Consider the following 20802-nt stretch of genomic DNA (forward strand, 5'->3'; position numbering starts at 1 on the left):
ACGTCGCATTCCCTGTCATGCGATAGGTGCCTGACTCCAAGACGCATTCCCTGTTATGCGATAGGTGCCTGGTTCCATGACGCATTCCTTGTTATGCGATAAGAACTGGTCCCACGTCGCATTCCCTGTCATGCGATTGGTGCCTGACTCCAAGACGCATTCCCTGTTATGCGATAGGTGCCTGGTTCCATTACGCATTCCCTGTCACGCGATAGGTGCCTGGTTCCATGACGCATTCCCTGTCATGCGATAGGTGCCTGGTTCCACGGGTTCCATGACGCGTTCCCTGTTATGCGATAGGTGCCTGGTTACATGACGCGTTCCCTGTTATGCGATAGGTGCCTGGTTCCATGACGCATTCCCTGTCATGCGATAGGTGCCTGGTTCCACGACGCATTCCCTGTCATGCGATAGGTGCCTGGTTCCACGACGCATTCCCTGTTATGCGATAGGTGCCTGGTTCCATGACGCATTCCCTGTTATGCGATAAGAACCTTGTCCCACGTCGCATTCCCTGTTATGCGATAGGTGCCTGGTTCCATGACGCATTCCCTGTTATGCGATAAGAACTGGTCCCACGTCGCATTCCCTGTCATGCGATAGGTGCCTGACTCCAAGACGCATTCCCTGTTATGCGATAGGTGCCCGGTTTTATGACGCATTCACTGTCATGTGATAGGTGCCTGGTTCCATGACGCATTCCCTGTTATGCGATAGGTGCCTGGTTCCATGACGCATTCCCTGTCACGCGATAGGTGCCTGGTTCCATGACGCATTCCCTGTCATGCGATAGGTGCCTGGTTCCACGGGTTCCATGACGCGTTCCCTGTTATGCGATAGGTGCCTGGTTACATGACGCGTGCCCTGTTATGCGATAGGTGCCTGGTTCCATGACGCATTCACTGTCATGCGATAGGTGCCTGGTTCCACGACGCATTCCCTGTCATGCGATAGGTGCCTGGTTCCACGACGCATTCCCTGTTATGCGATAGGTGCCTGGTTCCACGACGCATTCCCTGTCATGCGATAGGTGCCTGGTTCCATGACGCATTCCCTGTCATGCGATAGGTGCCTGGTTCCATGACGCATTCCCTGTTATGCGATAGGTGCCTGGTTCCATGACGCATTCACTGTCATGCGATAGGTTCCTGGTTCCAGCATTCCCTGTTATGCGATAGGTGCCTGGTTCCACGACGCATTCCCTGTCATGCGATAGGTGCCTGGTTCCATGACGCATTCCCTGTTATCCGATAGGTGCCTGGTTCCAGCATTCCCTGTTATGCGATAGGTGCCTGGTCCCATGACGCATTCCCTGTTATGCGATAGGTGCCTGGTTCCATGACGCATTCCCTGTTATGCGATAGGTGCCTGGTTCCATGACGCATTCCCTGTTATGTGATAGGTGCCTGGTTCCATGACGCATTCCCTGTTATGCGATAGGTGCCTGGTTCCATGACGCATTCCCTGTTATCCGATAGGTGCCTGGTTCCATGACGCATTCCCTGTTATGCGATAAGAACCTTGTCCCATGTCGCATTCCCTGTTATGCGATAGGTGCCTGGTTCCATGACGCATTCCCTGTTATGCGATAAGAACTGGTCCCACGTCGCATTCCCTGTCATGCGATAGGTGCCTGACTCCAAGACGCATTCCCTGTTATGCGATAGGTGCCTGGTTCCATGACGTATTCCCTGTCATGCGATAGGTGCCTGGTTCCATGACGCATTCCCTGTTATGCGATAAGAACTGGTCCCACGTCGCATTCCCTGTCATGCGATAGGTGCCTGACTCCAAGACGCATTCCCTGTTATGCGATAGGTGCCTGGTTCCATGACGTATTCCCTGTCATGCGATAGGTGCCTGGTTCCATGACGCATTCCCTGTTATGCGATAAGAACTGGTCCCACGTCGCATTCCCTGTCATGCGATAGGTGCCTGACTCCAAGACGCATTCCCTGTTATGCGATAGGTGCCTGGTTCCATGACGCATTTCCTGTCATGCGATAGGTGCCTGGTTCCATGACGCATTCCCTGTGATGCGATAGGTGCCTGGTTCCATGACGCATTCCCTGTTATGCGATAGGTGCCTGGTTCCATGACGCATTCCCTGTCATGCGATAGGTGCCTGGTTCCATGACGCATTCCCTGTCATGCGATAGGTGCCTGGTTCCACGGGTTCCATGACGCGTTCCCTGTTATGCGATAGGTGCCTGGTTCCATGACGCGTTCGCTGTTATGCGATAGGTGCCTGGTTCCATGACGCATTCCCTGTCATGCGATAGGTGCCTGGTTCCACGACGCATTCCATGTCATGCGATAGGTGCCTGGTTCCACGACGCATTCCCCGTTATGCGATAGGTGCCTGGTTCCATGATGCATTCCCTGTCATGCGATAGGTGCCTGGTTCCATGACGCATTCCCTGTTATGCGATAGGTGCCTGGTTCCATGACGCATTCCCTGTCATGCGATAGGTGCCTGGTTCCATGACGCATTCCCTGTCATGCGATAGGTTCCTGGTTCCATGACGCATTCCCTGTCATGCGATAGGTTCCTGGTTCCATGACGCAATCCCTGTTATGCGTTAGGTTCCTGGTTCGAAGACGCATTCTCTGTTATGCGTTAGGTTCCTGGTTCGAAGACGCATTCCCTGTCATGCGATAGGTGCCTGGTTCCATGACGCATTCCCTGTTATGCGATAGGTGCCTGGTTCCATGACGCATTCCCTGTTATGCGAAAGGTGCCTGGTTCCACGACGCATTCCCTGTTATGAGATAAGAACCTTGTCCCACGTCGCATTCCCTGTTATGCGATAGGTGCCTGGTTCCATGACGCATTCCCTGTCATGCGAAAGGTGCCTGGTTCCACGACGCATTCCCTGTTATGCGATAAGAACTGGTCCCACGTCGCATTCCGTGTTATGCGATAAGAACTGGTCCCACGTCGCATTCCGTGTTATGCGATAAGAACTGGTCCCACGTCGCATTCCGTGTTATGCGATAAAAACTGGTCCCACGTCGCATTCCGTGTTATGGGATAGGTCCCTGGTTCCAAGACTTCTTTTTTTCGTAACAGTAATCTTGACCTTGACCCTAAGGCCCAAAACACAATCGCATGGACGTCCTCGATTAACTCGTTCTACATACCAAGTTTGATTTAGATACAATATGTCAACCCCAACTAAAGGTATAAAGTTCCAACCGGTTATCTATTTTTATTAGCAATGACCATCAACCTAGAGGCACCAAAACAATCCCATGAAAGGTCTCCAGAAACTCTTTTATATTCTTAGTTTAAGTTTGGTCACAATGTGTCAACCCAATCAGTTGTCACATTTTTCTATTTTTAGCAACATCGACCTTGACCTTGACCATGACTTTCAGGGTCCTTAACACAAGCCCATGAAATGTCTCTTACTATATACCAAGTGTGGTCGCAATATGTCAACCCTAACTTAAAATATTCAGTACCAACCATTTTTCTATTTAAAGTAGCAGTGACCTTGACCTTGATACTAGGGGCTCCGGACGCCATTGCAAAGGTCCACATAAACAATAAGTTTGGTCTTTATATGTCAAACCTAATTAAAACTGTTCGAAACCATAGGTGAGGTTGACGCCGCCCTCACGCCCGAACAGAAACGGCATTCTAATAACCAACTTTTCCTTTGTGAAAACCCGGTTAAAAAGGTAAAGCTAAAAATGAAACAAGTTTAATATCACAGACCATTATTCAATAGCATACTCTAAATACAATGTAGTCATTGATCAAAGACTTGGAGATTTGGTGTATGAACATCCTTTGAATGGAGGATATTTTCTCCCACCTCAGATAAGTAGATCCAATAATTTAACCATGCTAGAAATTCTTTTCTCCCACCTCAGATAAGTAGAGCCAATAATTTAACCATGCTAGAAATTCTTATCTTGCCCACGGGCGAAGATAAAATGCCCGTATTGAACTCCTTTTTAATGGTCACCACATTGTAATTGCCACCCTTATTAAAGACTGCCATCTGTAGCATCATGGAAACCTTGTCTTGTGGCAAGATTTAGAACGCTTATCAATCATTTCTCGCTTCAAATGTCACCATAGAACAGTTTTCACGCGCCTTTCAAGGGATAATGCCTCGCTCTCCTTAGGACTACTTAAAGACCGATTTGACTATTAACATAATCTGAATCACTGCGCGCATATCCATGACAACCACGAATTATTGCATATCCATACGCAATTATTTTTACTAAGCACAAAAGAGGTCCAGCAAAAAATACATTTTTACTTAATTTTGTTTAACTGAGGTGGGAGAAAAAACATCTACCATAGCCGCTCGTGTAAGATAGATTCATCCCAACCCTCGCGCAGGGTGTTTTGCGGAAACTCGTTAAACCTCGTTTCCGCAAAACACCCTACGCTCGGATCGGAATGAACCTATTTTAAACTCTCGACCATGGAAGATACTTATAGTCTACATACATAGTGTACAAAAATATTATATAACAATATTCTTTGTAGATTTAAACACATATTAACATACGATATATATTTAAAGGTAACATTTACGCTTTCCTATAAATGTATTTTCCAGGGAAGTGATAAATTGCTTTCACAACAAGTGTATATATAAACATTATACTAGAATAATTTCAATGTACACTAGACAGTAAAACAGTGAATGGGTTTCTATTTATTTCATTATATTATTGTTCTAAAAACAAATTCTGACAAATTAAAATGCAAACAAATGGCCTGGCAGAAATCCTCTGCAGTTGGATGAATTACAATGACACACGGTCTTTGACAGGTCTAAATGTGAGTTCCCTACACCATGACCATAGTCATACGTCACTTCCTGCCCCGCGGGTAGGTCGAGTGACGCGAAGAGGCATACGTGGGGAATATTGTTTGCAATTCTTACTGGGACTAATGACAAATTGGGCTCACAAGAATGGCTGATGAACCTCCCGATATTGCCTCTGTAGCGGGGATAAATGTAAGTACAACTAACACCAGAAGCAAGGTGCTCTTTGAGAACAAACAAGTAGTTTTTGTCACTGTCATTCAGAGAAGTTGCTATTTTACGAGCTTCTGTTTCGGAACATATTTCTCCCGCGTATTCACACAAAAATTGTCCGCGTTTGACGCCTTCCAAGACTCGAACACAAAATCCTTTGCGACTGTCTTCAAACACTTCCATTTTCACTTTAATCCCATGTTGCACAACCCGGTTAACGCAAGTCTGCGAGCAGCAACAATGTCTCGTGCATTCCTGGATGACAGCAAGGTTACCACTGCATGTGGCTTCGTTCTTGACACACCCGTCCGTGGTGTATAACAGTCCGTATTTCACACAGGGGCACGTCCTACCCTCGAAATTGTCACAATCGATTTCACAACCGCAGCCAGTGGCGTTCTCCTCGAAATCGTCCGGGTTAATACCAGGACCAGGTATATTGCACGGTACATACTGAAACTAAAGTGGTATATATATATATATATATATATATATATATATTATATATATATATATATATATATATATATATATATATATATATATATATATATAGATAGTATTTGAAATCATATTTGAGAACAATGATTTACAAAACTACGTTATATTTCAGGTTTATCATGAATGCTATGCAATAAAACGTCGTGGTACCTACGAGGGCAGCACCAAGTAGCGCAATACGATATGTATCTGGATCTCGAGTCGAGCAGCGGGCAAAACTAGATCATTACTTAAGCTATAGTTCAGTGGCCCGTACTATATGAGTGCATTGAATTTGACAACAAAACTTACAACAAAAGTTTCATATGAATATCTTAAATAGCACAGGTTAAAGTATTTACCAGCAGTAGACGCTGTGACTATCACAATACTTAAAATTCTTGTCTCACAAAAACAGGCGATCTAAAATGTTAAGTTTCTTATCGTAAAGGGAGATAAGTCCTGCAAAGAAATCTGTGTATACCACATCTAATAGTATAATGTAACCGACTTAAATAATAGTTTTCATTTAATAAACATCGAAATTTATAGCCTCTATTTAACTCACATCGTTCTGAAGATTATCTGTTGAACTTTCCTCATGCATATATATCGGAAAGTTTTCACATCCCTGCGTTAAATCCATGGTAACGTTATATAGTTAGCCAATTTTGTCGTGTCTGTTCACCTACAAATGCGCCAGGCCGATTCGATTGATGAATCAGAGTAAACCTCGCTTATCACCGTTCAAGTATGATATAGTTTCATATTGTTTCACACAAGAATTCAAGGCATGTCTGTTAATCAGGTCATGAGTGTGAGTTAGGAATGAAAATACACTACTATGTAATAAATATATGTATGCTATGTAATGAAATGTACGCCCCGTTAGCCGAAAGTCTCATTGGCGTACTGCCGTGGAACAACATCACTGTTAAAATATTAAATATATCTGCTGGCTTATCCAGTATCAAGATGTGTAGTGCTTTATTCCATGGACAACGCCGACTATCACAGCGTAGAACAGAATCCCACACATGCACGTGAGCAGCACGAGGAACCGCGCGCGACCGTAGCTGTGTTTCCACGTTCTCAGATCGCCATCTGCATACGCCTTGTTTGCCTAGAAATTTAAAATATCAACACATTTTTTATAAGTTAATACGTGCATACATACATTTTCTAGGGAGACCCCTCCCCCCACCCCCAGGACATTTAGCCCGAATATCGTTTAGAACGGAGCATTTGCCGACCGTCTTTGACACAGGCCAACGTCAAATCCTGCAACTACCGCTGATAAAGTCGATTTAATATTCAGGGCAAATCTTAATCTTAATTTGAGAAGAGCGAAAATAATTCAAAACAGTACGGGGGACACCCTCATTGGCGAGATGTTTGTATAAATAGCAGTGAAATAGCTTCTCTAAGTAGTTCATCAGTCTACTTCACAATATGTGTATGGGCATCAGCGAAGGCAATAAGATGAGTAACAAGGCCTACAACGCTCAACTATAAATCGTAGAAATCTTATCTAGGCGTCCTTGGTACGAAGAGATATTTATTTTAACTTGATATATTATACGCAGTGAAATAGGTACTTGTATTTCATCTGAAGCTTACTAGAAGTCTTCTTCACACAATGACAGGGTAACAATATAAATAACAGGGATACAATGCACTACATTAAGTTGTGTACCAAGTTCGAGAGTTTGAGTTCGGTGCTTTCGTCACTCAATATCTCCGATATCGGAAGATTATACATGTATATACAGAGAGTACGTAACCGTTCTATAACTATACTGTCCGGATAAATCACAACGTAATTCACATTATTTTTGGACGTCGTTCTTGACAACGTGGTACAAAACAAATACGCAACCCGCAAACCTCGTAATTCAATATATAGTTATATACACTTGTTCTGGTTAGGCGATATAGGAGTTGATGTGAAGACGACCACAAAGAGAACGTATACACTATCAGACACTATACAAAGCTTATCTCCTCGGGCAAAACGTTTGTACAAAACGAGTTCTAATCCAAAATTCCTTAGAATACAACCTACATTTACAGCCAATAAATTTGCAGATAGTCAATCATTTAGTACAAGGCTTAATTATTAAGAATTGAAACTTTCGCGGGTTTTGAAACTTCCCACTGCCACTCATTAAATACACGATCCCTGCGTCAAATTTTGCGTTTACAATGTGAATGAAAACAGCTAAGTCAGTTAGATTACCTGAATTCGTTCCGCTCACTTCGTCCATTCTTAATCATTGAGATTTTAATTCATGTTATCTGACTATTACTTAAAACTTAAAGTAGTATTCAGCTTACTTTTCTGGCGTACACGAAGGCGGCAACCCCTGTCGGCGGGAAGCAAAAAAGCGCAGTGATGGCTGCCGGTACTACCCAGTCCGTCGGATTCTGGAGCTCCGTAAGGTCATCCAGGTCGGTGAACGTCGGTTCCGTCGGCGTCCGGATAGGCGTTGGTGATTCTGCCTCGTCGTGGATAGGTGGCTGAATTGTGAATCATAATCATTATGTGCTTGCTAGTAAGTACAAAGGAATTGCATGACATTTTCATTTAAAAATAGCTCGTCGGCTCCGTCGGCGCCCGAATAGGGGGTGGCGTCTCAGCTGTATCTTTGGCGTGTGGTTAGCAATTGAGGCTTCACTTTTCGTTTCACTTTTGCAACGCCGGACGATCCGGATCGCCGACGTTGGTTGTTTAAACATATTTTTCTTTTACATCGATTGTGAAACAAGTTATAACAACATTATTTTAATCACTCTCGTTGACACGATTTTACGCGAGAGAGTGGTCTTGTGTTGTGGGGGAAACAGGAGAACCCGGAGACAATCCACTTGTCCGGCTTGGTGACCACAAACCAAACCGGACAACCAAAACGACGTTGCAATGTTATTAAGCTTGTATTACAATGTCTATTTTAAACTAATGTACACGAATGCATTTTACCTCTGTCCGTGCTTCCGTACTTTGAACAGCTACAAAAGTTGGGTTAAAATCCATGTCCACGTTTTACATGAATACTCTAGAAATGTCAAACACATTCATTTTTGAGTGTTCTGGACTGGATCTATCTTGTTATATCATTAATTCCTAAAACGAAATTAACATTTCGTCTGGATGGCTTTCGTTTACTGTTCCTCCGTTTTCAATTTTAAAATATTATTTATTACATAAGTCCACTTGCCCCGGATTTCACTCGCTGATAATCAATTTGAAGTGCGGATGCATTGCTACAAAATATATAAAGAGTATGTTTCACGTCACGAGTGTTCATGCATTTTGTAATACACCTATCATGTATGGTATTGTTTACGATTCATTTCACAATGTTATGTGGTAAGTGTACATTTTATACACTGTGACAGCGGTGATTAGAGTTTCATTTTAATCCCGTTGCATTACGTCAATTCATAAATAATATTGAATTTTAAGAAATAAAATGAGTTGTTTTTGTCCAATTGATTACATAGTCACAAATCTCTTTATATATAAAGAGCACTCTAAGCTCAAGTTAGATTAATGTTATCACTTCCCTATAAACAGTAGAAAAAGCAGATATTCACTTATACCGGTGAATAGATTCTTCTATATCTTGAACCTCAATTTGTTGTATAAGTCGTTTTACCTAATCATTTATTTTTGCGTTTACAATATATAGCCGGTTGTGAGAGTAAGGTCTGCCCACGTCTTTTCGAAGATACATATTAGTTTTAAACGTGTCGACTGTATAACACTCATACCAGGGGCGGCTCCAGGATTCAAAGCTAGAGGGGGCGTGACTTAGGGGCGTCACCTATTGACTTGCAGTCAACCATCAGAACCGAATTTGCATTTGTTTTAAAGTGTTGGCAGGGCTGGTTGGGATACTTCCCCATGCACATTTTAACAATTTATAGTGCATTTAGGGCGTATTTTATTTACTTTTTCTCCTAATATATTGCAATTGATATTAAACTTGCTCCCTCCATCCTCCCGGGATCCGTTAGTGGTACACGGGATGGAAAGTTCCTGGGATTGACCAGTACTGAGTACACACTATTCCCACTACCACCCTGTGATGCCGAGCGCCAGGCAAGGAAGCTTTCTTAACGCCTTTCGGTACGACACGGTCCGGGATCTGAGCCGGGACCTTACGGGGTCGTGGCTCTACAGCTGAGCTAGCCTTGCAGTAACTCCCCACTTTTGGCAATAAACTTACAACGTAGTTACCCTACATCACTGTATTGAAGGAAGTTTAAGACATCATGCGTACAATCGGTGTATCCGTATCTATTCATGTATGTTTGTCATTTATAGGTCGTTTTAAAACCTGATATTAAGTGAAGTCGTATTAAATCAAGAATACGGATCACATAACCTGTGAAGTTTTTTTCAAAGTAAGATGATCAATTGAAACTACTGTTAACATTAACTACGACATTTTACCCTGTATTATAATTATGTAAAACATTAATATTGTCACATTTTCATAATACGATGTTAGCTAGAAACAAGCTGTTATGTATTATAAACATGTCTCATGTCAGAAAAACAAAATATTTAATTGAAGACCCTTTGATGTCCAATCGCTTTTTTTCGGATAGGTTTTCTCATCTTAAGAGGTTTTCGTATGACTTTCTCTTCTGTTACATTATTTCGATCGTCAAATTTGATTACATATATCATTTTTCGAAACGCATGTTCAAGTTAGCCACACATGTACAAGTGATTTTAAGGTAATATTTATACTTTTGATACATTATTCATTGTGATTTGCCAACTATTTTTTCTGATTTCATGTGAATGACTTTCCGATATTCGTATTGGGTATCATATGAATTGCAGTTTGAAATTGACAATGCATCTGCCGCATAATTTATTTGTTTTGTATATGACCTCATTTGCCATGTTTATGGTATGAGTTAATAAACGGTGTTTGAAATTTTACCCTGTATTTCACAGTTCGCTCACAAAATATATAAAAAATAATACTTTTTACGAAGATTACCCTTTTATCCCAATTTCGTGTTCATTAGCGCAGTTGATGACGGGCAGAAAACCGTCGTTATTGAAAATATAAATTAGTTATAGCAGGTATATTTAGTACAATTTCTTCTTAAGTTTTTAAGTACTGTACCGTGCACATGTTCCATGTTTTCCATGTTAACATGTATTCATAAAACATGAGCTATCCATGTTATTCATAAAACAGGAGCTATCCATATTATTCATAAACATGAGCTATCCATGTTATTCATAAACATGAGCTATCCATGTTATTCATAAACATGAGCTATCCATGTTATTCATAAACATGAGCTATCCATGTTATTCATAAACATGAGCTATCCATGTTATTCATAAACAGGAGCTATCCATGTTATTCATAAACATGAGCTATCCATGTTATTCATAAACAGGAGCTATCCATGTTATTCATAAAACAGGAGCTATCCATGTTATTCATAAACAAGAGCTTTCCATGTTATTCATAAAACAGGAGCTATCCATGTTATTCATAAATAAGAGCTATGCAAGTTATTCATAAAATAGGAGCTATCCATGTAATTTATAAAACAGGAGCTTTCCATGTTATTCATAAAACAGGAGCTATCCAAGATATTCATAAAACATGAGCTATCCATGTTATTCATAAACATGAGCTATCCATGTTATTCATAAACATGAGCTATCCATGTTATTCATAAACATGAGCTATCCATGTTATTCATAAAAAAGAGCTATCCAAGTTATTCATAAAACAGGAGCTGTCCTATTATTCATAAACATGAGCTATCCATGTTATTCATAAACATGAGCTATCCATGTTATTCATAAACATGAGCTATCCATGTTATTCATAAAACAGGAGCTATCCATGTTATTCATAAAACATGAGCTATCCATGTCATTCATAAAACATGAGCTATCCATGTTATTCATAAACATGAGCTATCCATGTTATTCATAAACATGAGCTATCCATGTCATTCATAAAACATGAGCTATCCATGTTATTCATAAAACAGGAGCTATCCATTTAATTCATAAACATGAGCTATCCATGCTATTCATAAAACAGGAGCTATCCATGTTATTCATAAAACAGGAGCCATCCATGCTTTTCATAAAACAGAAGCTAACATTTGTGATGGAGTTCTTCACACATTTATTAGACATGGTTCATCTACGAAACTACATAAATGTTACAAAAAGTAAACATAATGCGGTCTGAGTAAACATTGCATTATTACAAATATAGGACATATTCAACACGACCTGTTTGAAGTTTGAAGCGTCAATAAATATAATGTTAAAGTTATAGTTAGATGACATTGAGTAAATTCTTAATGATTAAGAATGGGCGGTGAGAGCGTAATGAACGAGCCCTTCTTATTCATTAAGCAATTACTTCAGGTCATCTAACTTGGAATACAACCTCATTGGCTGATACATTGTCAACGCAAAATCTGAAACAAGAAGTGTGTATCGAATGAGTGGCAGAAGGCGGTCCTTTAAACACCAGCGAAAGTGAAATTCATAATGATTAAGTCTGTTACTTAATTATTGCCTATAGATCTGCAATTTGATTGGCTTAAAATTTAGTTTGTATTCTAATATCTATATTACACTGCTCATAGAAAACATACTTATGAAAGCATTATGAAACATCTCAACTATTTAATTAAGAATAAATCACTTTTTTCAGCAATTCCAGGTTCGAGTTAATTAAAAAACCTGTATCTCTATTACCTTTAAAACAGAACTTGCAATTTATATTTCAATGACAATAGTATAACGTATTGGTAAAAAAATGCGTTCTACATAAAATAAATACGTTTCACACCCAGATTATCCGGAATTAAAACACAGGCATTCCATAAAACAATGAATGTCCTAATTGGTCCATAAATAAAGATAAATATATAATATGTGGTAATACATACACAGTTATGATATTTTGTAGGAAACATTATAGTTAAGCCTGAATGCCCATTAATAAAACCATCTCAAATAAATGGCAGATATAAAACAATATAATCTCAACCATTAAAAACATCCATTTTTTAAACCTTTTTTAATTTCTTACCATGTATTAAGCATCAAAATATTCAGAAAATACAATAAAATTTTATTTAAAAAAGTAAGTCAATAATAGTGCCCCAATTCCAATAACGAAAAGTTTGAACTATCAGTGAAATGTAAATAAAATAACTTGTAGAAATGTGAATAAAAAATTTAATAAAAAATAAAAACTTAATTAGTAGTTTAATGCTAAATCATTGATTAACAATTCAAGTTTTAAACTGAAATCTACAATAGTTAAAACACTAAGTCTTTAAGAATGTTTTACAGCTAAAATCGGACACCAACTCTCACAACCATTAAAATCCTGAGCTATGTAAGCTTTTTAAGTGGTTAATTTCACCAACAAATACACAAAACAGCATCACTTATACATACTCTACGATATAAAATACAAAACAATACCAAATAAATATATACATAGAATAAAACATAAATGTATACAAAAATGTCACATAAATGTATACATAAAATGTCACAAATACACAGAATGTCACATAAATGTATACATAAAATGTCACATACACACAGAATGTCACATAAATGTATACACAGAATGTCACATAAATGTAAACACAGAATGTCACATAAATGTAAACACAGAATGTCACATCAATGTATACAGTCACTATACATAGAATGTCACATCTATGTATACACAGAATGTCACATCTATGTATACAGTCAATGTCACATCTATGTATACAGTCACTATACACATAATGTCACATTAATGTATACAGTCACTATACACATAATGTCACATTAATGTATACAGTCACTATACACAGGATGTCACATAGTCATATTCATAGAGTGACACATAGGCGAATGTATAGTTTTTGAATGAGATCAATGTTAATACAAAAATTGGAGTATTATTTTAATTACCACTTCACATCACAAGTAACTTGATGCACTGAGTGAATAATTCAGAGTGTTATTAGAAATGTACTTTTCCATCAGAATTATACAATGGATTTTTTTTAAATGTCAACTAATATGTAAGGATTTTTTTAATTAGAAATATTAACATTGCCAGAATGAGTTTACATACATGTACCATGTTTTACTGATGTCTCACAAGATGAGTTTTAAACAATCAGTAGTAATAAGCCATGTAATTATAGACTAAGTAATGGGGAATGAAATTAACAAAATAAAAGTAATTCATAATATAAAAAAGTAAAAAAAGGTAACTACGAAACTATCCAAAATGATATTAGTGAAAAAAGCAATCTAATCTGTTGCATTGAAAATGAACCGTCCAGAACAACATTGTGTAATTACCAGATTAAATCTCCCAATAAATATGATAAACAACTGACAAAATATCCTAGAACTAAAAAAATTCAATGTATTGTATGAAACTCTCAGAGTCCATAAACTAATTGTTCCCTTTTTAATCCAGAATTAAATACCTCTTAAATCCAGTATTTGATACCTCTTAAATCCAGTATTTGATACCTCTTAAATCCAGTATATAATACCTCTTAAATTCAGTATTTGATACCTCTTAAATCCAGTATATAATACCTCTTAAATCCAGTATTGATACCTCTAAATCCAGTAACTGATACCTCTTAAATCCAGTATATAATATCCCTTAAATCCAGCATATGATACCTCTTAAACACAGCATATGATACCTCTTAAATCCAGTATTTGATACCTCTTAAATCAAGTATTTGATACCTCTTAAATCCGGAATATAATACAGTCAAACCTGGTTGAACGGTCACCTGCTTTAAATGGCCACCTGCTTTAACGGGCCACTCCAAATTCCCCCCGTACGTTTTTACTATATAATGTACGTGTATTAAGCGGCCAACTGTCTAACGCGGCCACGGCCACTAATTTTTGTCCCCATGAAGCCATATAAACACTAATTAGCGGCCACTAATCCCTTGTCACTGACACTTCCGCGTAAAATTTTTTCCAATACACAGCTTTAATTGCGTATAGAAGTTTACGGAAAAGAACGACGGCCTCGGGTATCTCCGTCATCCAATGAAAATGAATATTGCATCACAGGATTGCCATGCGTGTTTACTCATCGTGAAATCATGTTTATTTCACGTCGGCGAATGTTTTGATCAGAATTGACACAGTTAATGACACAATTAACAAGATAATTAAATAATTACGAAGTTAATTATTAAATACCGACAAAAACAACGGTTATTATGAATACACAGCTTGCATTGTCATTCGAAGGCGTGAAACTAGTTACGATTTTTATTCACTTCAATATTATTTTTCGAAGTGCACAGATTTAAATTTCTATGAACGGATATTTACACAATGCAATGTTCTTGATATTTTTTTAACTTTGATTATGGCTGAAAATAAGACTAATCGAAAGTGTTTGACTCTAAAAGAATGTGTCGAGTGTATAAAGTTATAAGAAAACGGCCGTAGTGCAAGAAGTTTTGCCAAGATTTTAACTGTGGAAGGACTCAAATAAATTTCTTACTTTTCGTAATTGTGGAGGAATATGAAAGCAATAGAAATCCAAACGCAAAAAGACAGAGGAAAATGACAGGACATGAGGAACTGAATTAACTAAATTGTGTATGTACATGTAGTTGTGTAAATGTGTAGACTGATATGTGGTGTGTTTTGTTTATGCTATGCATCAACATTTATCTAATGTACGGACTTCTTTAAAAAGTGAACTCAAAAATGTGAATGTACATGTAGTTGTTTATCTAATGTATTTTATTTATAAATTTAAAATAAAGTTATTTTATCTATACAAATGTATTTGTTTTCAACCTTCTTCAATAATATTGATACAGAGGTTACTGATTGTGGTGTGAGGTGGTGGTTAAGAAACATACTCCATCTCTGAATAAAGCTAGAGGCGAAAATGTCATACCTGGATTAAGTGGCCACCTGTCTTAAGCAGCCACTTTGATCATTTCCCACGGGTGGCCACTTAATACAGGTTTGACTGTACCTCTTAAATCCAGTATTAATACCTCTTAAATCCAGTATTTGATACCTCTTAAATCCAGTAAATAATACCTCTTAAATCCAGTACTTGATACCTCTTAAACCCAGTATATAATATCTCTTAAATCCAGTAATTGATAACTCTTAAATCCAGTATTTGATACCTCTTAAATCTAGTATATGATTCAAGTTCGAGAAACATTACTTGGGATAAAGCATGTTGAAAATCGATTGCTTCCCCTGACCATATAATACCAGCTTGTACTAAAGAACTATTGCACACTTAAAAAACCCATTGATCACTGTTATCTATAATTATCTTTAATAGTATTATTAGCTTGCCAGCTGCCTCCAAAATCAATTGCATCATTCTTTCTAGATAGAAAGTACTATCTATTAGTAATTATTAAGCTGTTACTAAATCTAAAAACCAACCAGAAACTGTGGCAATGCAACAGCCTTGTCGAGGGGGTCAAGCTGGTCCCACAACTGCACAACACAAATATACATGTGACCTGACTGAGCACATCCATTCTTAATTTTATAAATAAAAAAATACTTTTTTTAGCTTGCTTGTAAAGATAGCTTTAGATAGGTTAATATAAATCATTGTCATTGTCCTGGGGTCATTTTATCAAGATAGACTTTAAACAGGAGTAATGCACTGTTTAAATTCTTCCTAAGTAAATTTTGTTCCTAGGTAGCATTCTTGATGAGACCCATCCATGGCCCATATTTACTAACCTCTTCAGTCTGTGTTTGAGACTCAAAACTTGCAACTGTTACCAATAACTAGTTTTGCAATTCTATGCACAGGTTTTGTAAGCTTTGTAACATACCGCTATATGTAATCATATTTCTGAGCCTGAGTCTGAAACTTAAACTCAAGATGTTAGTTAATTGACACTATACATGTGTCATTTTGATGGGCATGAATAAAGAACTCGTTATGTGCTTGACCATACAACTTCTTAAGTGAGAGGGGGACAATTTTCCTATTAATAAACCACTCTCACTTTTTAACTTTCTTTAAAAACACAAGTCTAATTTTGATATACTTATCACGTGACACGGCATTGGGCTAAAAATACAACATCAAAATTGCTAGGTAGATTTTCTGTTCACAATCAGAGTCACTGTGGACCCTGAGAGAGTCATTGTTAGTCACTACTAGAGGAGGCTGTGCTTGATTCTTGGCCCCCATGTAATCGATGGAGCACTTTATTGGCTAGTTCCTGGATGGTTGATTGCTGGTCCAAACCAGTCAACTTGGTAACTACAGCCTCGATTCCATGGTCTTTAAAGGCTCCCAGAAACATCGGGTCTGAAACAGAGAGTATGGAAACATCTGTTGCTCAATACACTGTTTAGGAAAAATGTTCACGCTGATTTAAATGAAGGCTTTGAAACCTTTATCATTTCAAATAAATGTAAATAGATATGTTATGTTAAATTAAAAGCTCTTATTTCTAATCACAGATATGTTTCTTATGTACTCGCCTGAGTAAAAGGGTTGAAAATTGAAAAACAACAATCTGACATATTCATGTGTAAAAATAAAGCAGTCAGAGCCACTGAAATTAAGGTTTGAAATAATATATTAGTTGTTAGATTTTAAAAGTTCACAGTATATATCTTTTGTATGCCATTAAGTAATAGTACAAAACTGTTTACAGATCCCACCTTTTAGTAGTTGTACAAGCGTCCAGAGAGCGATGTGTTTAAAGTTTGAGTTCTCCAACTTGAGAAACTTGTCCACATACAGGAGAATACCCTGTAGGTGCTCTGACTTCAACGGCTCAGGGATGGCTGCAGAGGAAATATATGAAAAGTAATGTTTTAGCTGGGTCAATATGAACAGATACATAATGGCTGCAAACAGCTACCAAATAATTTGAAAATTAGTTTATTAAAGATAAAAATCAGGCTTCACTTGGTATAAACCATTAATACTGTCTACTGGTGTATATTGAAAGGCCATAAGAATGCACCAGATTGTATCTTTGATGAGAAGGTGACACAATTTCCAATATACCACCAGGAATTTGTGATGTTTAAGCATTTTAACATTCCACTACGCCATCTGAGAAGTGTCATGTACACACATTCTGACTTTCCACAGTGCCATCTGAGAAGTGATGTACACACATTTCTGCCTTTTCACCACGCCATCTGAGAAATGATGTATACACATTCCAATATTCCATAACTCACCTATGAGGGCGAGCTGCCCCAGTATCCCTGCACTGTTGTATTGCACCTCTGTGTTAGTGTAGAGGGTTGCCATGGTTACCAGCTTCCCAAATACTCTCCCCTCATGAAGGTGGACCAACCGGTGCTTCACCTCATCTGAAGTCAGAAATGAAACATGATATAATTGTAACATCATGTTAAAGTCTAACCTTAATATGCTGCAATGCAATGAAAGCAGGTTTATAATTTGGGCAATCAGGAAATATGGCACATTTAAGGTTTTGGCATCTAATACCTACTATCCTAACTATCAATGCTATCTATATGAGCTTGCTATATACCACACACATCATTCTATTAAGTTATTGGGCCAAAAACTTTTTTCCAAATTTCTGTTACATTGAACTGTTTTCACATAAGCTTCCTTTATATTAAGTTTCATCACAACATCTTATTCCTAACTCATTCATTGAGTAAAGCAATTTTCAGTAACCTAGAGATTTAAGCTTTATCACTTTTACTTACAACAGTGTACATAATTACCTTCATCCGCCATTACAGCCAGTGCTGCTGTCACTTCAATCAGCACAGAACTCTTGGTCTCAATGTTCAGTAGCACAGCTGTAAGCTGGTCCACACAGCCTGCATCCGTTAACTCCTGAAACAGATTCATATGGATCATTAATGAGTTTTGCAAAATTAATGATAGAACTTTACTGTTGTAAAATTTGAAGACTTCAATTTGTTATTTAGAAAGATGTGAAACCTTTGTTTCATAACCTCAGATAATGTCATGATACTGAAATAGTCAATGGTCTAGAAAAATACAGCCATGTTTAATACCGTTACAGTGTTCCCAAATCAAAATTGTGTCTCATGTAACATAAAACAACATGGACAATGTGAGTTGTGTACCCTGAAATGCTCTCCCACAGATAAGTTACTTATGGTGCCTGCCATAAGGCTCTGGTACGCTTGTGTGGCACAACATGTGAACAACAAAAAGATACCTACCCTGACATGCTCTCCTGATGATAGGTAACAAATAGATCTTGTTGCGTGTCTCTGGTATATGCTTAATCTACACAACAAGTAGATAATGCAACAAAGAAGAGTTACAGGCATGTGATTGACCTGGTAGCTCAAGGCCTACCCTGACATAGTCTTCTACAGAAAGGTGATATAATGTGCTTGCCATGTGCCTCAGGTATGCTTGTGCCACAAAACGCTTGGAGAATGCAACAATGAAGAGTTACATACCCTGACATGGTCTCCTACAGAGCGATTAGGTATGCTGTCTGTCGCGTGTCTCAGGTATGCCTGTGCCACAAAACACTTGGAGAATGCAACAATGAAGAGTTACATACCCTGACATGCTCTCCTACAGAGCGATTAGGTATGCTGTCTGTCGCGTGTCTCAGGTATGCTTGTGCCACAAAACACTTGGAGAATGCAACAATGAAGAGTTACATACCCTGACATGGTCTCCTACAGAGAGGTTACGTATGGTGCCTGCAGCATGCCTCTGAGCCTCTGGTACACTTGTATCACCTAACACGTGGAGAATATCACCCAGAATCTCACCAGAAAGAATTGGGGCCTATAAAAGGATAAGAATCATCAATAAGCCATTTTGTCATTTATTTCGGTTCATTTAACATTTTTTTATTGTTCTTATTTTATCTTTTTTTGGTTATTCGTATGTCATAAAACAGTTCTTAAAACCCATATGAAAATATGCGAGTGTGTTAATTATATTAATATTAAAAAATGTCCATTACAATCTAATAATTCATTCAATACCCTGAATGACATCTGTAGTATGTCACTACAAAAAGATTAGACTAAAAACTTCTTTGCCACATCTTTGATGCCACATATTTACATTAGCCTTGCCTAATAATGCCAAACAATATGTTACTTTTTGAAAGAAAATTTGTGAAAAAAGCATGTTATTGAACAAGCAAAAAAGACTATTTTAGTTTGAATATTTAAAGAAACTTAGATTACCATTTGATTGCCCACTGAAACTTTTTTGATAATACTGTAGAACCAATTATGTTGTATGGCTAAGAAGTGTGGGGTTTTGGAGACCTCAATAGAAAAATACCAACTGATTATAGATATAAAACATATAGATTCCCACTTAGTATTGTTTTTAAGCAATGCATTTTATGATTCTGGTATAAATTAATTCATAATAATTACAACCTATTTTCAATATTATGTTAAGTATTTTGTAATGAGTACATTCAAACAAATAAGAAATACTCATGTTAAACAAATTTTTGAGAATGTGGACTAAGCTTTATATATAGGGAGACCAGTACTTTGATGGTACAAAAATACCTTCGTTCAATTTTGATGAGATATAAAAGATCAATACAAACAAACTTAGAGAAGAATTCAAAATAAGTTACAATCATAGGATTTGCAAAACTGAGCATATGTTTGGAGAGTTTTATATTTCAAGTCCAGAAATGTTTATCCAGTCTCTCATAAATTTTAGACTATGTAATAACCATTTGCCTGTTGAAAAGAACAGCTGGCACAATATTGAAAACAAAATTACCGAAAATGTACTTCATATATCAACCACAATGTCTTTTGCAATAAATTCAACTATATTTTGAAATGTATCTACTTTGATAACAAACAAAGGAATTCATTACAACCTCCACATAGGAATTATATCAAATGTTAATCTTTTCAAAAGAAAATGTGTGAGAATGATTGTCAAAAGCTTATTAAGATATGCAAAATTATCTTGGTTGTACTTTTAACCCAGCTGTTAATGGAGCCTACCTTGATCCGATCAGATCTAATTTTCCATATGAGTAGTTTTACTAACAACTGTAATTTTATGCTTATATAGTGTACTTTATGTCTATTTATATTCAAATATTATATGGTTTAACATTTTACCCAGAAGGCCTGGTTTATTAGTTTCTTTATTATCATAATAGGTCATATTATTATATGTCATGTCTCCATCAACTCGCATGTACATGTGTTGATTGTCATTAAAACATTGAAAACTTGCCAAAAATATCTGATATT

At 37.6% G+C, this 20802-nt stretch overlaps 2 protein-coding genes across 3 annotated transcripts in view; both read right to left on the minus strand.

The window, feature by feature from the left end:
- Positions 1 to 6143: 6143 nt before the first annotated feature.
- On the minus strand, positions 6144 to 9097 carry LOC128206047 (transmembrane protein 91-like). The gene is made up of 3 exons (XM_052908178.1): positions 8473 to 9097; positions 7830 to 8012; positions 6144 to 6615 (listed from the first exon to the last, which is right to left on the minus strand). The coding sequence occupies exons 1-3, from the start codon at positions 8524 to 8526 to the stop codon at positions 6463 to 6465; spliced, it is 390 nt and encodes a 129-aa protein (XP_052764138.1). The 5' UTR covers positions 8527 to 9097; the 3' UTR covers positions 6144 to 6462.
- Positions 9098 to 11663: 2566 nt separating this feature from the next.
- Positions 11664 to 20802, minus strand: part of LOC128206849 (uncharacterized) — a 33718-nt gene continuing 24579 nt past the window's right edge. For both annotated transcript variants that reach the window (XM_052909544.1, XM_052909545.1), the window contains exons 10-14: positions 19217 to 19342; positions 18286 to 18400; positions 17764 to 17898; positions 17233 to 17358; positions 11664 to 16873 (exon numbers count right to left, since the gene is read on the minus strand). In XM_052909544.1, coding sequence (XP_052765504.1) covers positions 16710 to 16873; positions 17233 to 17358; positions 17764 to 17898; positions 18286 to 18400; positions 19217 to 19342 — 666 coding nt within the window. In that variant the 3' untranslated portion in view covers positions 11664 to 16709. The remainder of the gene's footprint in view (positions 16874 to 17232; positions 17359 to 17763; positions 17899 to 18285; positions 18401 to 19216; positions 19343 to 20802) is intronic.

Source organism: Mya arenaria, chromosome 10 (assembly GCF_026914265.1).
Source record: "Mya arenaria isolate MELC-2E11 chromosome 10, ASM2691426v1".
In the NCBI taxonomy this organism is placed as follows: domain Eukaryota; kingdom Metazoa; phylum Mollusca; class Bivalvia; order Myida; family Myidae; genus Mya; species Mya arenaria.

Coding starts and splice junctions, on each gene's coding strand:
- LOC128206047 (XM_052908178.1), bottom strand. CDS start 8,526: ATGGATTTTAACCCAACTTTTGTAGCTGTTCAAAGTACGGAAGCACGG. Junction 8,013..8,472: donor GTACGGAAGCACGGACAGAG/GTAAAATGCATT, acceptor TTCACAATTCAG/CCACCTATCCACGACGAGGC. Junction 6,616..7,829: donor CCTTCGTGTACGCCAGAAAA/GTAAGCTGAATA, acceptor TTAAATTTCTAG/GCAAACAAGGCGTATGCAGA.